The 23,967-nt window shown below is 46.6% G+C and overlaps 1 protein-coding gene across 3 annotated transcripts in view; it reads left to right on the top strand.

Annotated features, from left to right (window-relative positions):
* The first annotated feature begins 14,346 nt into the window (after positions 1-14,346).
* The window catches only part of SEC14L1 (SEC14 like lipid binding 1), a 43,864-nt gene continuing 34,243 nt past the window's right edge, over positions 14,347-23,967 (top strand). For 2 of the 3 annotated variants that reach the window (XM_074921938.1, XM_074921940.1), the window contains exons 1-2: positions 14,347-14,448; positions 16,030-16,120. In XM_074921938.1, coding sequence (XP_074778039.1) covers positions 16,058-16,120 — 63 coding nt within the window. In that variant the 5' untranslated portion in view covers positions 14,347-14,448; positions 16,030-16,057. Of the gene's footprint in view, positions 14,449-15,082; positions 15,194-16,029; positions 16,121-23,967 lie in introns of those variants that run through there. The other variant, XM_074921939.1, reaches the window with a different exon arrangement.

Below are 23,967 nucleotides of genomic sequence, written 5' to 3'. Positions count from 1 at the left end.
CCAGGCTCTCCCAAAAGGGAAATGGTTTTTAAACCCTGTGGTGTTTGTCCTGTAAATGAGGTGTTTGTCTCCCTCTCCCTCTCTGCTGTCTCTTGCCTGTGTGAAGGTAGACAGTGTCAAACAGCTTGTCTTTTCTGAGGATTTCACACATTCCCAGCAGGTTGGTGCTGGGCAATGTGGGGGTGGCTGCGAGCCCTGCGAGAGTTGCAGAGGGCCCCAGGAGAGGCACTGAGGGTGCTGGCAGGGATGGTGGGTGTCTGTGTGTCAGCTGCACCCAGTCTGGCCCCTGGAGCAGTGCTTTGCTCTGGCTCTGCAAGCATGTGCCATTTACTTTTCTCCCCAGCCGTGAGGGGGGTCGTGCACAAAGTGCTCTGGCCACCACTGCAGCTCCGTGTTTTTGCAAACACAACCCAACTGTCGAAGCATGAGTAATTGGAGGAGCCTCGTCCACCATTTGTGCCCTGCATGCCGTGATAAGGTTGAGCCATGCGCTTGTTTGTGCTGTTTGCAAGCCGTTCCTTCCTGTGCGGGTAAGAATAGCTTGTCTCATGAGTACACGAGTCTCCAGAGCAATGAATTATCTGCTTGGACGTGCTCCCCGTGCTGACAGCGAGCCGAGGGGAAGCGTGCTTTGTTGGAGCAAGGTCTTTGCTTGCTGGAGGGAACATTGCTTTCTGGCAGGTCACAGACCTGGTGGCCCTCCACGCATTGCTTTACCCTGCCCTGGCCTTTATGCCTTCCTTCCCCACACACAGCAGAGCCCCATGTAGCCCCTGGGGCTCTGCAGCTTCTGATCCATTTGTCAGCTTGCTTGAAAATGGATCTGTGGACAGGAGCAGCTCTAACCCTTTGCATGGGTGGGTGGGCTGCTCTGTTGCAGTATCCAACCTTCCAGCCCCAGGCAGCTCAACTCCCCTCTGCTCTTCTCTTACGCTCTTGGGTCCCTGTGTCCTCGCACATGGGATTTCTCTGCTCATTATCACCCTGTGCCTTAACACAGTTCCTCCGGCCGCTCTGGGGACATGGGGATAGGAGCTGCTCCAGCAGCCTGTCACTGTGGGAAAGGAGCTGCAGCGCTTACCGTGCCCAGCTCTGGCTGGCTTTTCTTACTTCTTGCAGGGAGCTGATGCAACTTGCTCGTCTGGCAGAAAAGCATTTTATTGTAGCTGGATTAAGGAGCTAGGCTGGCCCACAGAAGGTCCTGGTGGGCGCTTGGTGAGCCGGACCTCTGCCTTTTGGCAGCATCAAGCCCTTACGTCAGCTCTGCGGGCCAGGGAGCTACAGCCTCGCTGGCTCTGCTTGTCCTAGCCTGCTGGCCGTGCACAGCTTTCTCAGTTCCTCCATTTCTGACTGGTGAGATCATGCTCTGCACATCCCGTGACTTTCTGGAAAAAGTTCTGCCCATTGTGTTTTTGTGGAGAGATTGGGATCTGTCCTGCAACATAAACCCAGGGCACCAAGCACAGATACTGTTTGCAATCTTCTCCTGCTTCTAACCACAGAACTGGGTTATTTAATGACTTCTCAGTAGTGTTCTTGCTGCAGGGGAAAATCCTGATGGACTTGAGGCCCTGGAGATCTCAGTGCTGAAGGTGGTCAACCCAAGCTCTGCCAGCCAGCCAGCAGCATCTGGTCCCTGCTTGAAGCTGCCCAGCAGCACTGCCCAGCACAGCAGGCAGCTCTGCAGTGATGGCAGCCAGATCTTCATCACAAAGATGGGTATATGTGCACTGAATGCAGGATGGCACAGTTGCCCTTTCTGTCATGCAGAGGATTCCCTTCCCCTGCAGGAAAGTGCCCAGGCCCACGGAAGGTCTGTGATACCATCGCTATATGTGAGGGTCAGCTGTGGCACGGTAGCATCCATGGGGAATGACTTGGCTTTTCAGCCCACTTGGAAGCCCAACTTCTTTTGGGGGAAGTAAAACTTAAGGTCAGGACATGCTGCCTACGTACAAAAAGGTTGGGACGTTGTGGTGCTGTAAGTGTTTGTTCTTGCAGTTTGTGATCCCTAATTCACTGCTCTAGAATTACAGCTCTTCCTTTTTCTTTAAAGTTTTTGAAAAAAACCAACCCAAAACCCTCTGAATTTGGCCTGATTTGGGTTTTTTGGTGTTGGAATTTCCTGTGGAATAGAAAACCTGGGACTGGCCAAGAGATCATAAAAGATGTGTGAAAGTAAAACTCACAGTGAGGCACCCTGCTCTGCTGGGCTCCCTTGATTTTGCTGGAATCTGTTTTGTGCTCTCACCTGGGTTGTTTGGTTTTAAGTGGTCAGTGCATGATGTTCTGGATTCAAAATATATGCCCTGCTCCTTGAGCAAGAGGGCAGCCCCTCGGGGTGGAGGGGAAAAGGGACCTGCTGCTTCCTGCAGCCAGCTGCAGCAGAAAGGGGTGGGGAGCATGAAACTCTGCGGGCACCTAGGAGGAGGGGATGGATGAAGGTGCCTTTCCACTGTCTACAGGATTGAATAAAGTATCTGATCCCTCCTGTGGGACACCTGATGCCGAGCATTTTTCCTCCTAGGTAGAAAGCAAAAGCAGTTGGTGCCTGTGGCTACCCATGAGAGCTTGGCTTACTCCATTTTATGGATGGGGAAAGCAAGGGGTGTGTGGCCTACCTGGTGGGTCACTTTTCTGCAGACACAGAGCAACCGGCTGCAGTTCCTGGTGCTCTCCCCTCCTGGAGCTGCAGGCAGGAGGCCTGAGGCAGGGTGAGGGGAGGCAGCTCTGCAGAGGTGTGCAGAGGACAGGATCCTAGCTCTGGGATGGGGGGGCCAGTGGGATCACCAGTGCCCCCCAACCCGCCTGCAAGATTCTCTGTCCATGGGTGTTGTTGCCAACACTGTGACCTGGATGAACGGGCACCAGTGTGAATTAACTCAAGGGCAAATGCACACACGGTCGCAGCCGAGGGCTGAGCAGAGCCAGGGTTGCAGCTGAACCATCCGGAGCATGCTGGCATGCAGCACTGATGGGAGAGGGGGAGAGGAAAGTGAGGCCTGTGGAGCTGTGCAGGGATGATATATTCTCCCCGTCACCGGTCCCTCCTCATCCTCTCTGCATACAGCCTGTGCCATGCCCCAACACTGTCTCGCAGGGCAGCACAGAGGGCAAGGACCCTGGTGGCTGGTGCCACACGCGTGCAGCAGCCGTGCCCTGCAGCTGCGTCCTGGTGTGCTCGTCCAAGCCCAGGAGTGATGATGGGCTGTAGGTCAGAGACCGACTGTCTTCTGGTGCCAGATCCTGGTACAGAGCCAGCAGCAGAGCAGCAGCCAGGGTCGTAACCCAGCCAAGCAAATCCTTCATCAGCTGAGCATGAAATGGATATTTATGTGTCCAAGTCAAAAATAACGAGGAAGGAGGCAGAGGTGTTTGCATATGCACCCATGTTTTACCTCAACTGCAGACAGGCCAAATCCTGAGCGCTGGGAGGAAGCCCAGACCCACGCAAGGGGAGCAGGTCCTGTGCAGGCAGGCGAGATGCCCTGGCTGCAGCGAATGGAGGCCGGGAGCGGGCGGGCAGCTGCCAAGGTAGGACAAGTCTGTGAGCAATGGGGAAAACTGCTTTGACCTTCAGAGCACATCCCAGCAAGTGCCTTGCTCTGGAGGTGGTTTCTCTCCTCACACTAAGCCCTCTACCCCTGTAGCCATGAGGCCACATTACTCCCTGCTGGGTCAGTCCTCAAGAGCCAGCCAGGAACCAGCACCATGTGCTGCGGAGCCCGGCAGTGACCTGAGGCCACCTTTTGCTCTCTGCTCCTCTGCTCCTGGTTTGTGCTTGGGCTGGAAAAGCTCTGAGGTCTGTGACTGGCTGGCTGGACCTTGAGCTGGGACAGGAATTGGTTAACGCCCATCAGCCTGTTATGCAAAGCATTGAACTTTGCATTGTCAGAAGAGGAAATGTCTGTGCATTCACTCTGATTTGTACAGGAATTGAGAGCATGAAGATTTGGAGCTGTGGATGCTTCTGCTGGGTAAACAGCTGGAGAACTGCCTGGTTTCCAGCTCTCCTCCTCGATCACCCATTGAAAAGGCTCCGGCAGGTCTCAAAGCATGACATCTGGGAATAGTGCTAGCAACCACCAGTCCAGTCCAGATCCTTCCACTCAGCATCACTCAGCCTTTAGAGAAGGTTCACCTCTGCTAAGAGGCTGCTTTTAGCTGTTCCCTTGAGAGCCGTTTTTAGATCATGCTGTAGTGTTGGTCTTCCTTCAGCAGCAGATCAAGTCCTGGATTTACTGCTGGAGGGAAAGCACAGGCTGCAGGAAGGTCACGTCTGCCCTGACCCTGGGGAAGGGATGAGGCTGGGCTCGCTGCAGCCTGAGCATCTCTTGGGCCCTTAGTTCCCACCCGTGCCAGGACTGCATGGTAGGATTTGGTTTCAATAACTGTCTTGTGACGATGAAGGGAAGGAGCAAGCAAAGACAGCTTAAAAATACATATTCTTTAAGCTGTAGCTAAAAAATCTGCCACAGCCTCAAGTTGGACCTTCCAGGCAGAGGTGAACAGGCTTCATTTGCAGCTATTTCTTAAATATTTAAAAAGCTGCCTGGAATAAACGGAATGTTTCTGAGTAGTGACCTAAATTCCACTTGCTGTAAATTTCATTAGAAAGTGGATTTGTGTGCCTGCCAGGAGCAGGCCACTTTGCAGCTTCATTGATCTGCCCAAACCATGTGCTGTGCAAGTGCCTTCCTCAGCAGATTTTTAAGGAGCTCACTGCTGCATGCTACTATCCCGAAATGTGGCTTGTTTCCTTGCTTTTCTCATTCTTCCTCTTTTTTTTGTCTTCCTGGTGCAAATGCATCATTTGTTTACTAATCATGTCGCATCGTTAGCTGTATGGAGTCATCTCACTGGCTGTGTGGGCAAGGATATAGCTGCTGGGAAGGAAAATGTCACTCTCCTTCAGCTTGCTTGACGTTCTTTGCTCTCAAATCTCCATCCTGCGCTGTGGAGGCCAAAGACTTTTGCAACCCCAGGGGCTGCCTGCAGTTCTGCTCTCCAGTGAGGTCACCTGTGGTTCTGACACCCCCTCAAAGAAGCTTCCTTCCCTTCTGCTGTCCCCAGAGCACTGTCTACCCCTGTGCCACCACGACTTTGGATCTTGTGGAGAGGTGTGATGGTAGCACAGATGGCATATACTGAGCCTTACTAGGGGAAAAAAGCCTGGGGAGATGTGGTACTGCCAGACCTGTGGATGCATGAGCAACATGCATCTCCCCAGGCCTGAGTAGGGTCATGCTGCTGCAGCTGAATTCCCTTCCCTTTACAGCATGTTTGCAGCCCACCTGACCAGGTTAAAGGTAGTGGTGGGTGGCTCTGTGCAGCCACCGTGGGGACAGAGGGCAACACTACTGCTCCTGTGTTGTCAGACAGAGCAATTGTCTGGTTTGGCTGAATTAATGGGCGAAGGGAAAGGTGATGTGTCCCTGTAGCCCTGAAGTTGGGCACCCAGCCCTGCCTTCCCCATGGGAACCCTATTCTGGGGCTGTCTCTGTGCCCCTGGCACTTCTGCCTTTTTCTCTGCATGAAGCTGATGCTTCTGTAGAGAACTCTAGCCTGGGGACAGGCCATGTAACAGCATGAAACCTGCTGTGTTTTGGAAGCCCCGTGGCCTTGCTGTGGCTCAGGGAGGGTTGTGCACCCTGGGCCCTGCGTGTGGAGCAGGCAGACTGTGGCTGAGGCAAAGCAGCAGGAAATAAAGGACTAACAGACAACCCTGTCCTACAGGAATGAAGTGCTGGCACCCAGCAGGAGCTCTGACAGCTCTTTCCAGCCTTCAGCAGAGCTGGCTTTCCGAGAGGAGCTTTCCTACACGAGGACGGTCCTGGCACTGCCAGGTTGGCACAGAACACAGCTGGTCCTGGCAGCAGGGCCAGGAGTGGGCTTGGATGTCTGGATGAGCGCACGCTCATGTTGAAGGTATGTCTAAGGGAACTGGTTGCACCTCAAACAAGTCATCTCCTAAGGGTGAGATTACAACACACCCATTTCCCTCAGCTGCCTCCAGAGACAGAGCCAGTGCAGCTGGGAGCATGGGAGGGACTGAAAATACCCCAAACCTAGCAGGAGGGGCGGTTAGCCTCAAGGCTGGAGGTTGGAGAGAAATATCCCCCTCTTCTAACCATTGTCTGTGCGTCTTGCTTATGACTGAACATTGGGAAGAGAAGCCTGGGGGTGCCTCCAGTGCTCCTCCTGCTGTATGGCTGATGAAAGTGGGAAGAAATCCCTGTGTTGGCGCAGTGGAACACAGGGCTGTCCCACCTCCTGCTGAGCACTGCTGCGGAGGGGGCTTTCCTAGGCTGAGTTTTGGAAAGATGTTGGTCCAAAGCAGCAGCAGCCTTACCACTGCCTCTCCCTTCCTTTGGCTGCCAGCACTGGCGATGCCCAGGCGTGGTGAACCTGGCTGTCCTCTGCTGTGAGGGGTGCTGTTTCGCCTCCGCTCTACAGCAGTGATTTATTTTCAGAAGTTAAACCTAGGGCCTGCACAAAGAGGCCACAGCCTGGGCCAGCAATATGGGCTGTCTTGGGGACAAGGCCTTGCTGGTTGTCAGCGTCCAGACAAGGGCTAAATTAATTTCCCCTAAATCTGAAATGTTCTGCCAGTTTTCTGGCTTCTCAGCATCCCTGCTGGAGTTGCCTGTTATTTATTTTCCTGAGGTCTAAGGAGATACGCAGTAGGTTTTACCGAGGCAATGGCTGGGTCCCGTTCTCTCCTACCACCAGCACCCTGAGCCTTTCCTTACTCTGGCCCCTGATTCAGGGGTTCTTGCCAGGCCCCAGGTGGCTTCATCTGTTCCCAAGCCTTGTCTGTCCCCAGCTGCAGGGAAGGCAGGGAGGAAGGAGAATTGGAGGCAGGAGGTCTCCTGGCTCTCTCTTGCTTTGGTTTTGGGCAGTGTGGATGGCTCAGCCCCTTTGAAGGGAGGCAGACAGTGCCTGGGAAGGGGAGGCTCTGAAAGCTCACCTGTCTGTGCCCAGCAGAGAGGTGCTGGGGACCATGCTGGCCCAGCCGTGACCGGGCGCTGGGCTGGTACCGGGACCTTCCCCGCTTTGCTGCTCTGCCCAGTGCTGTGATGCTGCTCAGCTGAGTCTGGGCTTCGTGGCTGAGGCAAATGCAGCTGCACTTGTTAGGGCCGAGGAAAGGGGTGGTCAGGGCGTAGCTGCCAGGGGAATCTGGTTTTAAGTGTTGGGAGCATCACCGAGGCAGAAGTTTCTCTCTGCAACCCATGAGGGGGTTAAGTGAAAAATGAAATTTCTCTCTATCTCCTTCCTTGTGCTTTCTCATCTCTGTCAACGGAACTGAAGATGGGGGAGGATTTTTTTTTTTTTTCTATATTTAGCTTTGGAGAAATTGCTATAACTAATCGGCTTTAGGAGACTGGGCTCTCTTTTATTTTATCTTTTTCTGTCACTAAGACCTTGTCATGTGGCTGTGGACTGCAGCTCGCTGGCTCTGTTTGCTGGGCTTACTTTTTTTCATGGAGTCAATTAATAACCCATAAAAATAACACCTCCAGCTGTTCCACTTGCAGCTGCTGGGCTGGAGTCTAATTACCGGGCCTTGGATCCCAAATCCTGCTTTGCATGTAAAAGTGCCAGTGAATAGGAACAGGCAGAGGAGATGGCAATGCAGAAAAGGAGTGTGGTTTGGGGTGCTATTTTTAGCCTTTTCAAGCCAAATGTAAAAAGACCCTTAGGCTGCTTGTGTCCTGCTGAATCTGATCATATGCACAATATAGTTCCCATGGCACAGCGCAGCAGCCAGGGTGGGTTGGGGGTTTATTTTTGGCAGTTAGCTTGCCTACATTTAAAACCACCTTCTGGGTTAGTTTGAGCAGCGCAGTGTTGATGTGTCTTACATCCATGTACTAATAGGTTTTTTTGCAATCACCAGTAGTTCTCTGCATGTCGCTGAACATGCCCATGCTGGATGTAGCCACGGCAGTGATGGGGAGGGAAGGCACACAGCTGTTCACCCAGTGCGGAGCTTGCATCTCTCAGAGTAGTGATAAAGGGGTGCCCAGCCCCCTCAACAAGTCCTTTTCTGCCAATTGAGATGCAAAACTAATTTAGCTGGAGCTCTGGTGGGTATACAGTGATCTCCCTTCCATGTCATTCTGTCTGCCTTGCACCCTCTTCTGCTTCCCAAGCTGGATGTCAGCTTTGGGTGAACCAGATTTGTCCTCTGCTTCTCTGGAGCCTGGGGGTCTTGCCTCTGCTTGACTGGTGCTGCCTCGACTCCCACCACTGCCATATTCTTCTCTTGCTACCTCCTGGGTGCTCAAGACCCCTCTCCTTTCTTGCTCCCCATGGAGGTGGTGCAGCAAAGGCCCAGGAAGGCCCAAGTGCACACAGGGATGGGACACTAAGAAAGCACTGGGCTTGTTTCCAGTCTCTGTACAGGGAGCTGCACTGGGGCATATTGGTTCTTTTCATCACTGGGCTCTTGTTTAATTCAGACTCAGTCTGGTTACGACCAAAACCAAATCAAACAGAACAGCTGTTCATTAGCTAATTTGAAATACTTAGTGGTCACACATTAGTCTGTAGCTACCAGCTTGAAACCATGATTGCAAATAGGCTTCCTGTACTGGAGATCATCCCCTCATTAAACCAAGTTATTTTGAGACTGCTGTTTGGAAGCTGTCCTCAGAAAAAACTCCTACACATCCCACTTGCACAAGGGTTACAGAGCCAGTGCTTGACTCAAAAGGCAACTCCACCTCTTCCTTCTCTGTTCAGGCTCTCCCTGCCCCATGCTGACAGCTACAAGAGCTGGGAGGTGTTAAATGTACCATCTCTCATCCCTAGAGAGATGGAGCCAAACTCTCAGTGGGTATCCCTTCAGTGGAGCTCTGCTACCAGTTCACTTACCCAGGGGTGGAGGATGCTATCAATCTCTGTTCAGTCTTGCCTAGCAAAGAGATTGCAAATGTGGCTTTCCATCATGCAGTACATTAGCCAAACTAATTCCAGAACAGAGAGTCTGACAGTGGTGGTCAAGGATGAGACGGATTAATGCTGCAGCCATGTCAAAATCAGCAGAGCTGCTGCTTGCAGCACGCCAGCTCCCTGGATGCAGCCAGCCTTCTGCTCAGCAATGCCCTCCTTCTCACACTTTTCAGGGGCATTGAACACGCTGGAATCAGTGACACAGACCATTCAATTGGAAGGAACATCTGTCTCTAAACTGCGTTCCCTATTCAGCTGCCGCCGCCGCAAGTGGGTGACATTTTTTATGCATCTTGCTTCCTTTCTTTAATCTCCCAAACACAGGCACGCCTGTGGAGCACAGGAAGGTTCCTCCCCCGTGACAAGGAAAAAGAAATTAGCAAGCAGATCGAGCATGTATAGCAAATAATGAGATTGCCTTGGATACAGGACTGGAATTCATGCAAAGAATTCTGCTGATCAGAGAAGATAAGCAGCGTTTCTAGGGCCTGCAAATAGTGTCATGAGACTTATGTTTCTCAAGTGTTTTCTAAGAGATCCTTGGATGAAGGCTGCCAGCACAGACCTGATCCACAGACAGCGTGGTTTAAAAAATAAACCCTGAAATAGCTATACTGGTAGTTATTTTGGTGTGCAAGTGCCTCATAATGATATGCCTCATTTTTCTTCAGGCACGGGAACAAGCTATACAGACACACGCGCTGTTATGCTGGCGGAGCAGCAGTCACAAAGAAGGCTTGTCCTGATGGAGCTCCAGTGAAAGGATCCAGTGTTTGCCCACAGGGTGCAGACCCAGGACTGGTGGAGTCAGTGCATACTTTAAAAGGAGATGGATTTATGGAATACTTTTAATAATAAGTAATTGTTTCTTATTACTCCTCTGGTATTTTAAAAAAACCCTAAAAATCAACATTTTACAGGCAAACAGGGACAAAATCGGTTACCTGGTGAGCAATCCAACAGCTTGATTCAATGCTTGTTGAAGTAGACGAGAGCATTTGTACTGTCAGACTCATTAAAAAGATAGTAAACAGCCTTTGTTTTTATTTTTATAGGAAATTTACTCATCCCTGCATTTGCTGTGCCTCTTGGCTGAGACTGATATTTTTCTAAGGATTGAGTAGTGTTATTAATGAACTGATCAGATCCAGGCTGTCCTTTAACTCACTTAAAGAGACGACTGGTACCAGGCCATTCATGGTGAGGCAGGTACCAGGCAGCTCCCAGGCAGTGGCACACGGGCACAAGGGGTGCTTCCAAAGGCAATTAGAAAGGTTGGGCATTCCCAACAGCCCAGTAAACCCTTCCTTGCTTGCAGCTCCAGCTCTCTGTGTTATGAGCCTGACATCTTCAGCAACAATAAAATACCCCAGCAAGTTACCATCCAAGTGTTTTTCCCTTTATACTGGAAAAAAGGTCGTGGGGGGTGAGTTCCCTTTGATGTTTTGCCTCCCCTGTACCACCTCCTGATGTCTGCAGGATAAAATAATGCCCCAAAGGGTGTCTCCCCCTCCTCACGCTCCCCTAAGAAGATTGTGCTATTGACCTTTGGGATGTTACAAATATCCAACGTGGGTATTGGAATGAGTGTTGGATTTGATGCTTCGTCCAGGATGTACACTCTGCTAGCTCCTCACGCTTTAATTATTTCTGTACTAGCAGCCCCCCCGGCACCACCTGCTCACTTTTGCTTTAGCGGTGACACTGAATTTGCTGCAGGAAATGGTTACGGGCTTTGCAATGAGACGATGTGAATAAGGGCTGGGATGCTTTCCACGTGCTCATCCCATGTATTTTATGAATCAGGACTCAGTCCTATGTGCTGAAGTTCATCTGTGTAACCTTTGCTATGTCAATGGTGTCTGTGCTCTGATGTAGCTGCTGGAGTCCAAGCGCTGGCAGCTGGTGTCTCTGGCCAGCTCCCAGCCTGCAATTCAATTTTCCTATCACTCACTTGAGAAGAAAGGGGAAAAAGTGTTTCTGGCTGTTTGTGGCATGAAAACATAAAGCGCTTCAGTCTACAAGGTCATTTAAGGCTTTTCTACACTGTGACACAAGAGAAAATTCAGATGAATCAAATAACGATATAAAGTTAATACACCTTCACTTATACTGCACTAAACTACAGTAAACTAGGGCCAATTTAATCCTCAATAAGAATCTCAGCAACAGGAGCCTTCTAGGTTTCATACATTAACATCACCTCTCTGAACACAAGTTAGTCTGGAGGTATTTTACCCTATTCTCCATCTTGTCAATGGTGGAAAACTACCGCAGAGCTAAAAGGCAGCAGTGATTGGGAATAAGGGGATCACCTGGAAGTGAAGAGCTCTGGTCTGTTTTCTCATATGGACCTACTGCATGACTTTTCCTATAGCATTTTGTGACCCTCAATATTTATATCTGCATATTGGGATTATTAGTATCTTCCCTGCTATTACAAAGGGCTTTATGATCTACAGAGATATGTGGAGAAATTTCTCCTCCTCTGTACCATTTCCCCAGTATGGGCTATATAAGGAGCTTACAAAAATATGTACAGCTGTTACAGATGAGCACACTCGGGTGTGTGCCTGGAGGACTGAACTCTGGTGTCACAGTTACTTTGGTTTTAAGAATAAAGGAGTGAAGGAATTCACACCACCTCATATCCAGCACCATCAGATACTGGCTCCCTAGACTGACAAGGGAAAGTAAAAATTGTGACACCTAGTTAAGTACCTATAACGCATTTAATAAGAACTCTGTGTAAACCAGAATCACATGTCCCCAGGGCACAACTCTGTCCCATTAGCTGTTTGTCAGTCATACTTATTTTAGCTGGAAATGTTATCATTTGGTAACTTTTTCATGGTTTTAATGGTTTAAGAAGCAAACATTTATTTCAATGTAGCCAGTAGTACATAAAAAATTCCACCGACTAGGGACTGATTTATTAGGGAATGGCTCTTGAAGAACTTCAGTGTATCAGAACTCAAAATCTCATCCCTCTTTCACATACCTTTAATAAATGTACAGCTTAGCAGCAAGACCTTGAAGGAATGCATGCTCTCTTGTTGAGAACTCCTAACAATCTTGTCTCTTTAGTACAAAAGCTGCAAAAATGAGACCTGCTGGACAGTAAGAAGCCGGGACCACTTCACGTTTATTCACTGTCTGGGGTGTAAACAAAAGAAACCAGAGCGAGTTCCTGCCTGCTGAAATTCCAGGGGCTTGCACTGAATTACAGCAAGACCTGGAGGCGTTTTGAATCTTTTCTTGTATGCATCAGCTCTGCACTGCTCCCAGGCAATTGTACTTTAAGTTACTTATTATTAATAAAAAAGGATTTACTACCAATAGTTCTCATACATTTCCATGGCAATATTGTCTGAAACAAGGTACAGGACAGGGCTTTGAGTTGTATAACCAAAGTTCGTAACGTGGAGGAATGCAATCCAGGAAAGGCATTCAGACAGCGGGGAGTGACTGACCTTGCATAACCTCCCTAAGGCCCAACCTCCCTGCCTATCTAGCAAGCTGCATTCCTAATTTTCTGAAAATATTGTATGGTTTGCATTTTCAGCCTGTGTCCTCTGGGCTTCAGTCTTCAGCATGCCTCACAGCTTCCCTTAAACATTTCACCCACCCATTTATTCATTTATATTCCTTCTAATGATGCACTGCTGGAGCTTCCAGAAGAGAAGATGTAACAGGAATATAAACAATAATAGAAAAATTTAAAAAACCCTATTACTTTCCTCTTTTGTGTCTATCTTGTTAAGATTATTCTATCTGCAGAAAACAGGCAAGACACCTACCATGACCGATTTAGACATTAAATTATGGACTTTCACTTTAATGCTTTTCCTCTATCAATAAACTCCAAGTATGTTTAAAGGTCCAAAGTTTTTTGGGTTATATGGCCATTTGGTTAAGTAGAAAAGTGGCAGTCAGTAAGAATTAAAACAATTCCCAGAATCTAAAGAGAGAAATGTTACGAACAAAGAGGAATCTGAGTGGGCGTACATTCCTCACCCTGCTCTGTTGGTAGGATTGTATCTCAGGCTTTCAGAGCAGGAAAAGGATGTTACAAGCATAATGGAAAGGAGTATCAATCAGATAACTAAATCTAATTACAGAGTTACTAGATTAACCTGTTAACTTCAGCTACATGATGGCAACCGGCCAAGTGCCACAACAGAAACCAGATTCAGAGAAACAGTTTTTCAACAGATTAAACAGCTGCTTGTTTCAGATCAGACAACAGACAGTTCTTGACCAGCTTTAAAAAACACATGGTTTGTGTAAGAAAGAACTGTAGCTGAATCACTCATTAATAGTAACCACGAATCCAGCCTTCATAGAGAAAGAATTGTACCAAAAAGATAGGATAAGGACTCTCAATTTTAGTAGGAAGATTTGTTTTCTGAGGGAGTAAGCCAGTAACAAAACATGTTCTGGGTAAACAATTTGCCTTACTAGGGTCACTGAAGGGAATGGAGGCATGGACCCCTAGTTTTCAAGTCCTTATTTTAACAGTTTGTGATACACGGAAACACAACTGCATTCCTTGCTTTTAGTACATCATAGTTAAACCATGCTGGACATGGTCTAGGACAGGTGGCTTTCGGACATCCCAAACGGCAAAGCACCCCAGGCAGGATGACTGCTAAGGACAGGAGACAGGCAAGAGGCAGAAAGATGCTCAAGCGACGACCTGGGACAGGTTCAGCACCTCCTCAGGTGATTAGCCCAAAGCGAGCAACTGATACACACTGATGAAATGATACAGCACTTGTCTCAGGAGAGACCATCTGTGATCCACGGCCGCAGCTGCTCCCCTTTCAGCAGAGCTACGCTTCGCCCCAGCCAGGCCTTTACGGCAGTTTCTCTCCAGTTCCTGCTTGGGCACCATCACCCCAAAGCACCCAACGACACCACCACAGCTGCCACGTGCTGCGGCCGCTACTCCCGGCTCTCCACCGGGCTTGGTGTCCAGCCCGGGTGCCTCGGGCCCCGCTTCTCACCGGCACCGGCACGGAGCCCCTGCAGAGCCACAGGCCCGGGCTGGGCCGTGGCCTCGCCTGCAGGAGGGCGGCGTAAGCCAGACCCCGGCCCCGAGGGGAGCGACGAGGGGTCGAGGCCCGAAGCGCTGCTCAGGGAGGCCGGGCGAGGCGGAGGTGCCCGCGGAAGGGCCCCGCACCCCGACACCCCCAACCCTCGGGGCCACCGGCGCCCCCCGCCGCTCACGCGCCCCCGGCCCCGCCCGGCCGCAGCGCGCAGGCGCAGAGGCAGCGCGCGGCCAGGGCGCCCGCGGCCCCCCCCGCCGCCCCGCCGGGCGCCCGCGCATGCGCAGCCGCTGGCCGGGGGCCAAGCCCCGCCCCCGCCCCGTCACTAGTAACAACGGGCGGCGGCGGCCCCGCGGCCCCTCCCGCGCCGGAACCGGCGGCGGCGCTGCCCCGCGCCGGCATGAGGCCAGAGCGCGGCCGGCCGTCGTGACGGGAGGCGGTAAGGGTCGCCGTGCGGGTGCCTGTCCCCTGCCTTCCCCCCCTCCCCTCCTCTCACCGCGCTCCCCGCGCCGCCCCTGGCGCGCCCTCCCCTCAGCCCTGCCGCCGCCGTTGCTGTCTCCCGCGGCAAGTTTCCCGCTGGCCGCTCCCTGCCTGCTGTCCGCCGGTTCCCCTCAGCCTCGGCGGCGGTGAGCCCCGAGGAGCGGGCGGCGCTCCCCGAGCGCTGCTGGGGCGGCGGGTAACGGCCCTCGGGCGGGTCGCGGCGACGCCGCGGCCGCGGGGCTCTGGTTCCGCCGGGGCGGCCCTGCCCGGGTGCCCTCAGGGGCGGCGCGGGGCTGCCGGGCGGGACAGCCCGCGGCGGGGCTGTCACAGGTGTCCGCCGGGTCCCGTCCCCGCCCGGAGGGTCCCCGCGCTGGCCCGGCCCGGAGGGGGCCCGGCGGGGCGAGGGCAGCGCTGCCCTGGCCAGCGGTGAGAAGAAACGTTGAGAGTTTCTTTGTTGTGTAAGTCCTTTTGTCCGAGGATTAGAGACGGTTTGCGGCTTTTTTTTTGCTGATTCAGGTGGGTTTTTTTAAAAAAAGGCAGGGTAGTCATGGGTAAATTCCTCTCTTGACTAGGATGTCGGGTGAACTTTCTTGTGACTCTTGACTTTATTGTTGGCTGCTGCTCGTGTCTGAGAAGCCGCCGTGCCCGGCTGCCGTACTCCGTAGCTGGAGTTGATAACGCTTTCCAGAAGCATTATAGAAAAGGTGAGAACGCATTAAAAAATAAAACTAAAACGAACTTGTAATCAAACCATCTCTTGCTAAAATGAGTCTGGCCAGCAGCCCATGGTTTCATCTGCAAGTGCTAGTGCCAGTATTTTTCAATAAATCTAATTGCATTCAGGAGAGTTTGGGTCAAACTCTTTGCCGTGGAAAGCAGACACAAAGCCATGGGAATAATGTCTGTTTTGCTAGTGATTTTTTTCTGGCTCTGTTTTTAGTTTCTTTTAAGTTTTTCTTCCCAGCTATCTCTTGAGTTTCTTTCTCAAAAGACTTAATTTGATTTGGAAATGATGAAGGAATGCCTTGTATCAGTGTGCTGTAGTGATCCATTGTTTCTTCCTTTCTGAAAACATGGTGTTTTCCTGGTATTTTTAACTACTTTTTTGTGGATTATTTTTTAAAACCAGTCTCAGTTCAGAATGACCTATAAGCAAGGCAGCCCACCTACCATGCGGGGGAACTGGGCAGTGCTTTTCTGCCTTTAGCTGGTATGTGTCAATGTTTGGTTCTCAGCAGCGGCACAGGAAGTCTCACCATCCTGATGAAAGAGTCACAGAGCGTGTTGAAGATTTGTTACTAAAAGTGAACTGAAAATTGCTAATTTTGTCTTTGGAAGAAATGATAAGTCATTTCTGACAAAAATATACATAGCTTTTCAGGGTCTCATTGCATCTTCCGAGGGGAAAAAAAGTCATCAAGGAATTGTGAAGGATTTCTTATAGAATTGCTAGCATGGTATCACGAACAGAATAATTGTAAGAGAGGATTGAAAATGGCTTCTTACATCTGACAGATGGTTCTAAAATTTTCTTTTTCAGGTTTGAGTTGGTCTTACTAACTGCAGCTATGGTGCAGAAGTATCAATCCCCCGTACGGGTGTATAAACACCCTTTTGAGTTAATTATGGCCGTAAGTATTATTTTTTGCTGAAATTTTCTTCCTTGACAGTTCCTTGTATTGCTAAGTACTTACTGGGCTCTGTTTGATAGGAACTGTAGAACGTACAGATTTTAAACTATATACAAAATATGAGAGGTATGTGTTTTGATGGTTTGTTCTCTACCCAGAGTATTTTTTCTTGTTTTCTCCCAAAGCTTAGATATAGTTCATATTTTTATTTTCATGTTGGAGCAAAAGGAGACTCAGAGCATCCTTCCCAGTTGATTCTATTCTAGCATGGGAGAAGGTGTCAAGTATGTTGATTAAAAGACTGTTGTGGTTGTGTCTTCATCAGTATAGAGCTTAAAGGACTAGAGAGCACAGAAAAAGCCATGAAAGGAAGGATAAGTGAGGAGAAAGCATTCTGAGCATTGGTAATACTTTGGGGGAAGGGAGAAAAAAAGATTTCTAGGGAGGCCAAAGATATGAACAAAAGCCTCTTGGATGCACGGCTGCCAATTTATGTGCTAGTGTTACAAATAGTAACCAAAATGGGTTCCCTCTTCTTCCTCCTTCTCCCCCTCTGCTTCCCTTTTTTCTTTTAGAAAACAGAAAGGAAGTAGGTATTTGACATTTTAAAGTATATTCAGCCAAAACCACAGCTGTGTGGCTCTCATGAGTTACAAAGCGCAGCAGAGGAGAGCAGTCAGGTCAGCTTCTTACCTGATAAAATCAGTTAAAACTAAATAATAATCTAAATAGCAATTGTTTTGTTTCACTTGCTGAATATACTATGTTTAATGGCTTCAGAGGAGAGCTTTAATGGTGTTCATAGTGTAAATATTTAGATAGATCACATGGTTTGGAGTGCAGAGTTCCTGACAGAAGTGATCCTTTGCAGTCATGGGGCAAAAAAGGATTAGATGGCTCTACAGGGAGTATTTAATTTTCTTTTCATCTTATTCCTAAAGCTGCCTCCAGTGTTACACATGCAGGTCTTGCTCTTGTACACACTTCAAGGCAGTGAGTGGTTATTTTCATGAGTGGTGAAGAATCTGACTGTGATCTATTTAAGGTCTTCTAGGACCTTACTACACTCTGACAGCTAGACTTCAGATGGTTTCTATTTAAATTTGATTGTGTGTAACTTTAGCCTTCAGTGAAATATACTGGTTCTTGTACTTAGATCAGTCAACCAAAATGAGTTTCTTGGACAAAATTCTCTGGCTTTTTGCTGAACTAGCGAGTCTTTACCTTGCTATTGAATTGAGGGCAGAAATTCTTTTCGGTTATTGCTTCAAGGATATTTTGAGTCAAAATGCTGACATCAGGATTTTTCACAATGCTTTATTGGGTGTAATTAGAAACACTTCTGACTATTAATATTAACTTTGAGTTCTCAAACTGTTCTGTATCTTGGGGATAACATCTGAAGAATAATCTTTAACAAATATTAAGTCTTTTCTTACATGAAAGCTTCTCTCCTTTGGAGAGAAAGAGGCTTATACTACATATGAAACTGGGACAAAACAATAGTTGAAAAATTAAAACAGTGAACTAAGAGGAGAAGAATGTTTATAAAAAGAAACAGCTGAACAGGATGCTTTCTGAGACAAGGAGTTTAGATTAGTGATAGTATGTATGATTTATTTTGTCTGTCAGGGCAGCAAGTTATTGCTTGAACTTGTTCAGAATGTGATCACTGGATTAACATCCTTCTGCCATATCGCTTCTGTTACTGGTTTTTAAAACTTGTAAAATTCACTGTGGTGATCTATCAAAACTATTCATGCGTTTTCTGAAGCATGTAGAGGAGTGCCTCCATGAGCCAAATTCTTTAAAGAATATAAACAGTATATGATAGTTTGATGCTTTTTGTTACTGTTTTCCTGTGGTTGAATAGTGATTACATAAGTTGATGAAGTACTTCTGGAAGGAATTTCATGGCAAATTTTGTACTCCCTGTAGTGGAAGTACTATGTTGCATTTTCTCAACGAAGAAGTGCTATAATGTTATTGTAACAGTGCCAGCAGCTCTTCTGAAGTGAGGAACACATCCTGGTATATACCAAGTCTGAATTTAAAACACTCAACAAATTACTTTAACAGTATGTGTTTTGTTTGATTTTTCTCTGTCCGTCTCTTTTATTTGCACCCAACCTTTGAGAAAATGTGTCCTCAAATAGAGGTTTTAAACCCACTGAGATGTTCAGCTGTCAGTAAAAAGCCACTCAAAGAACCCTTTGGTCAAATGTGGCAGCAGTGTTCTGCTGAGATGTTTAACAAAAATCACTGTTTCTAGCCTGGGTCTTGTTGCATGGAATCTCATCTTTGTCTTAGGGTGCTGAGTACTTTTTAAAAATTTATCTGGAAAATGATCCTCCCTTCCCTGATTGTTTCATGGAATTGAAGAGGTAATTCAGTCTGTAGAGGAGTAATGAAGATCACCAGTGTCAGCAAAGCCCATGTAGACTGTAAAGATTTCCTGGATGGTACATGTTCCAGTTAGAAATTGGAACTCATTAAGTCAAACTAGTATTTAGCTTTCAGATAGAGAAATCAGCATAAAATTATTTTTTTCTACAAGCAACTAAGTGAATGCCACTTGCAGAATGGGTCATTTACACTACAAACTTCCTATTTGCCCACTTTTCCTTTCCTGGGTTTCAAAGAGGTACTTGAGGGAGAATAAAGTACAATCAGCATTCCATTCATGCTGCTCTAGTGTGTTTTGAGAGAACTTTGTTCTTTCTGTGAAGGGTGAGTGCAGCTATATTAGGACAAAAAAATGGATTTAATTCCACTTTGATCTAAACCAAGATTGACAAGAAAAGTGTTTTGATATATGAATTATGATATAAAGACTGTAAAAATAGACACAGTGAAAATTATTTTTCTAAGTTGAATTGGTGTTGAAAATAAGTTTCCCTTATGCTCCTCCACTGAAATCCAACAATCATCTGTTGAACCATAATGTAACTCTACAACAGTATACTGCGAGAGAACTGGTGAAGTACCGCTGTTGGTAGAGAGCTGGGAGACCCACTACTGTGTGCTTTGTGCCTTTCTTTATCACAGAATCAACCAGGTTGGAAAGGACCTTGAAGATCATCCAGTCCAACCATTAACCTAGCACTGACAGTTCCCAACTACACCAGATCCCTCAGCAATATGTCGACCCGACTCTTCAACCCCTCCAGGGATGGGGACTCTACCACCTCCCTCCCTGGGCAGCCCATTCCAAGGCCCAACAACCCCTCCTGTAAGGAAATTCTTCCTAATATCTAGTCTAAACCTTCCCTGGTGCAACTTGAGGCCATTCCCTCTTGTCCTGTCACTTATTACTTGGTTGAAGAGGCTCATCCCCAGCTCTCTTCAACCTCCTTTCAGGTAGTTCATTAAAGGCAAGCTACATAAAATCACATACAAGCTACTTCCCCTGATTTACTGGCAAATTGTGTGGTTCTAGATAATATCTAAGTTGCTTTAAAAACACTAAGAATTGCTTGCAAATCTTTTAATAAAACTATCTCCCGAACTTGAAAAGATTCAAGAATTGTAGGTTAGAAATTACCACATTTTAGTCTGACACGCTTAACATGTGCAATACAATTTCACCAAATGGTTACCAGTTCTGACGTGATGACTTTTGGCTGCTCTGTTGCATATCTGTCATAATCAACTCCTTGAAAACTGTGTGTGTATGTATATATGTATATTTTTTAAAAAAGCAGCCAACAACTTGCACAGCTGTTCATCCAACTGAATAGAATCTTGCCTTGTTTTTCCTCCTGTTAATGTTGAAGCTTACGTAATGCTGGAAGCAGCTGAAATGTGAAAAAATGAATGTTTACTTAGAATCACTTGTCAAGTTACCAAGGTTAAATATATTGGAGAAAAACTGAGAAGCTGCTTTTACAAAACTTTTAAAGATTATAGGTTCAATTTTTTTATGTTAGAGGTTTACATTTAAAGTAATATAGGGCCTTTGCTGAGTAAGTAGTTCTTAATGCTAAAAGGCAGTTAAGAACTTGAATCTTTCTTAACACACAGGAGGCTAAAATTAACTTTGGAGATTCACAGCTCATTTTCAGTCTGACATGCATTAGATGATTTCCCTTGAGTTTAATTTCCAAAGTAAATTTAAATAATGAATAATCAGTTACTATGGCATTCCGAAGGTGGAATTTATGCAAATGGAAAATAAGTAGGATTTTGGAAAAAAAAAAAAAAAGAGTTGAACTATTGACCAGAGGGTTGGTTTTTTTTAGTTTCTGGAAGCTCTGTGGAAAATGTATTGCTTCTCAGTCCGTTTAGATGATGTCCTATTTACAGCCACAAATTACTTAGTTTCAGAAATAAATATGAATAGTAACGTGACAGAACAGTGCAGGTGGGCTCTAAACCTGTCCTGTTACATTTAGTCACATTAACATAGATTTTAAGAACTCGTGGCTTTGTGAAAACTAAGATTTTCAGATCTGACTGTGACAGGAGACAGACTTTCAAAGGTACTTTGCAGTCTTTTGGATACCTAAAATAATGTTTCGACTTTTTTATAGTTCCTGGCATTCGTCAGCTTCTGCTGATGCCAATGACAAGAAGTCTGTAGGTAAACTAGTCATCAATGTCAGGAGCTTGCAGTTGTGGAAATAATGCATTTATCTTTTATTTTAAAATCAAAATTGCAATTAATCATGCACTGCCTTCAGGCTGAAAACTTACTTCCTTCCAAACTATGTATACTCATAAAAATTTTTTTTTTTTTTTTTAAAAAAAGGTCTCATGTTTTTCCTTTGTTCTGCTAGAATATCTAAAGTATCTAAAGCATGAATCTTTAAGTATAATGTGTAGGGCCCTTTTGATTACATTGTAATTTTAATGGTTCAAATTTACTGGTTTTGGACAACAGGCTGACTGGCATTCTTTGGTTTTATAGATCTGAAAATGATAGTGTTTAAGGTAAATCTCCATGAATTAAAGTATCCCTAAATTACAGGAAGGTAATAAGATTGTAGATGGCATAAATACGCTTCAATGATAGAGTAGATTAGAAAAAATTTATCTGTTTTTTCAGAGTGACAAATCAAAGCATAATCCCTTGATCTAGATTGTAATGAGTTCCTGATCAGGCAGTACATCATCTTTTCATTTTATAGGTTATTACTTTAAAATGTCATTTAAAAAAAATAACTGTATCAAGTGCCACACCTGCTCATAAATTCCTACAATTTTTATTCCTTCTAGTCTCATTTTCTTCTTCTTGGAAAAAATACATTCCAGACATCATGTGAGAAGGGACTGAGAGGCCGATGAGAAAAAGGAAGCTGTTCTCCAAGTGCTTTTGAAAGCACAAAGTAGGCTTTACATTTATAGAGAAGTAATTTATTCCCCTGATGCAGCACACCTTGAGGATTTGTCTTGGGTGCTTAAAGCCCAGGGAAGGGAGCAAATGGAGTGTCTGCTCCTGAAACTGCTCAGCAGTTTTCCATTCTGGTGTATGACTCCCAGACTCTAATCTATTTTGCTTTCTGTCTTTGTGAAAATTCAGGCTTATTTATTCTTGGAAATCCATTGGTAAAACTGTGGTGGAGCATTGTCTCGTATGGATTTTCTCATTTTATATTAAGTGTCTGACATAAAACAGTGGTTAAACTGCATTGTTGATGGTCTCTTGTGTTAGTACACATTGTAAGAACAAATGAATTTTTGGCCACTTGTTTGGAATGAGCCGTGGTTAACAAGCGTTTAAGAGTTAAGTTGAGCACTAGGGAAAAATATTGACTTAGCCTGCTTACTGTGCAGTTCACCTGTTGTTTCATGGTCTGCTTAGATGTTTTCATGGCTAGCTGTTTCCTGTTTTTTGTGGGCAAACACGACCTGACTGTAGCTGACAGATGCAGTTCTCTTGTTCACCAAGTCCTTTCAGTTAGGTTTTTTTAACCAGTCTTCTGCACTTTAAAAGCTAAACCACCACTACTGTTAAACTCTGAAAGGTGTCAGTAGAAGAAAAATATGTATCAAAACAGTTCTTGTTGTTTTGTTCTGAAAGTACTCCAAACTTTTCATCCCTTCGCAGGTGTTTTAGCTGGTCTGAGACTGCGAAGTGCTGCTCTAGGATCTGTTGATCAGCCAAGCGACATGGCCTTTTGAGTTAATCTTAAACATGTGGGAACCTGTCAGAAAGGAAGTGGTTAATACATTCTGCAGAATACTAGATGCTCATACTACAGTTACGATCTGGAAAAGATGTAACTTCGTGCTCGTAATTTAACATGTGATTAGCCATTAAGAAGCGTGTGTAAAAGCCTTCAAAACCCCTGTGGGAAAGAGATACGGTGTTTGGGGTTTTTTTGTTAATTTTAAAAACATGTCTAAGAAGCCAGGGGTTGCTTAGAGATCAGAGACGTCGGCTGCAGATGTAGAAGGAGGTGTTTCCGTATGGCATGGCTGGTTACGTGCACCTCCAGCTTGAGCAATAGCTGCTTCCTGTTCCTGTGGAGCTCTTGCTGCTGGCCTACGGCAGGGCATTTGAGCTGCCATGCTTTTAGGAAACAAACACACCATGGAAGGTGTGAGGAGTAGAAAGGGAGCCTGAGAGATTGGAGGCAACCCCCAAGGACTTTCCATAAAGCACATTCAGTCAGAGTCCAGATTTTGGAACACAGAATTGAGGGGTATTCACTGTGAATTTCGTAACCGAGATTGATTTTTGCTTTGCACTTAGCTTGAATTCAGCATGTTTCTGGGAGGGTGGTGATGTGATCTTAAAACTGTTGCATTATGGAGTGAATATTCTGAGAATTTGCAAGGAAATCTGTTAATTAGCCAAGTTAAAAATAATTACAGATTAGTCTTAAATGGTCTATTTTATTTTCTCCCAAGTGAATTTGTCTTCCATTTTTTCACATAGTTTAAAATTACTGTGTATGTATACTAAATGAAGCACTAGGCTGTTAAGCTGAATTATTAACTCATTTTCTCTCATTTTTGTGATACAGCTAAGACAGGTCAAGCTAGCAGCTCAGGTAAAATATTAAGTAAGGCCTATTACAGGTAATTTAATAATTCGGCTTTCTCACAGTCAATTCGTGTGCAGCTCGTTTCAGTTGTAATCAGTGAGAGTCACGCCAAGAGCTCGCGGCACGGTGGCAGCGTGGCTGGGAAGCCTGTGTTGGAAGGACTGGCTGGCATCATCTGCACTCCACTGCAGCGTGGGCAGCAGTGCCAAGAGAGTACAAGCAAGCAATGAGCCATCAAAATTTGAGATCAGGTCTCAAGGTCTTGGCTGTTCTCTGCATTGCTTTTGCTCGAGTAATGCTGATTTTAACCCAGTCCACAGAGGTTTTCAGCTTGTGGTTCATGGGCTCTCTCTTGGAAGGGTCAGAGGAGCATAACCAACCATGTGGTCACTTATTACAGATAAGTTGGTGTACCAGCTTGCTCTTGTTGCTTTCTTGTGAAGACGTGTTCATCAGCCAGTTCAGAGAGATAGGCTGGTCAAGAGCTGCCTTGGAAAAAAAGGAAAATAAGTACCTGGTCAGCCCGAATTCCTCACCAGGCATGCTTAGGGCTGATGAGCTACCCCGTGGCAGCAGGTGCTCATCCCCTCCTGCATGGTTAGTGAGCTGATCATAGCAGGCCACAAGAAAGAAAGTGCAAGTCAGCAGGGCATTTGTCAGTACATGTTGCACCGCGGGAGCCCTTGATTCCACGGGGAAATAATTAGGGCTTTGCAGTTTGAAAAATGCCGAAGCCCGTTGCTGTAACAGTAAATGAAAGTGCCAGTAGAAACTTGATTCAGCAGTCTTCAGGCCGGGTTTTATTTAGCAGTGCAAAGTATTTGCAAGTTGTGTTTAATAGTTTAGAGTTGTGTA

This window comes from Athene noctua, chromosome 18, assembly GCF_965140245.1.
Source record: "Athene noctua chromosome 18, bAthNoc1.hap1.1, whole genome shotgun sequence".
Classification (NCBI taxonomy): domain Eukaryota; kingdom Metazoa; phylum Chordata; class Aves; order Strigiformes; family Strigidae; genus Athene; species Athene noctua.
Note: the sequence above shows the minus strand (reverse complement) of the source record. Positions and strands in the feature narration are given on the sequence as shown.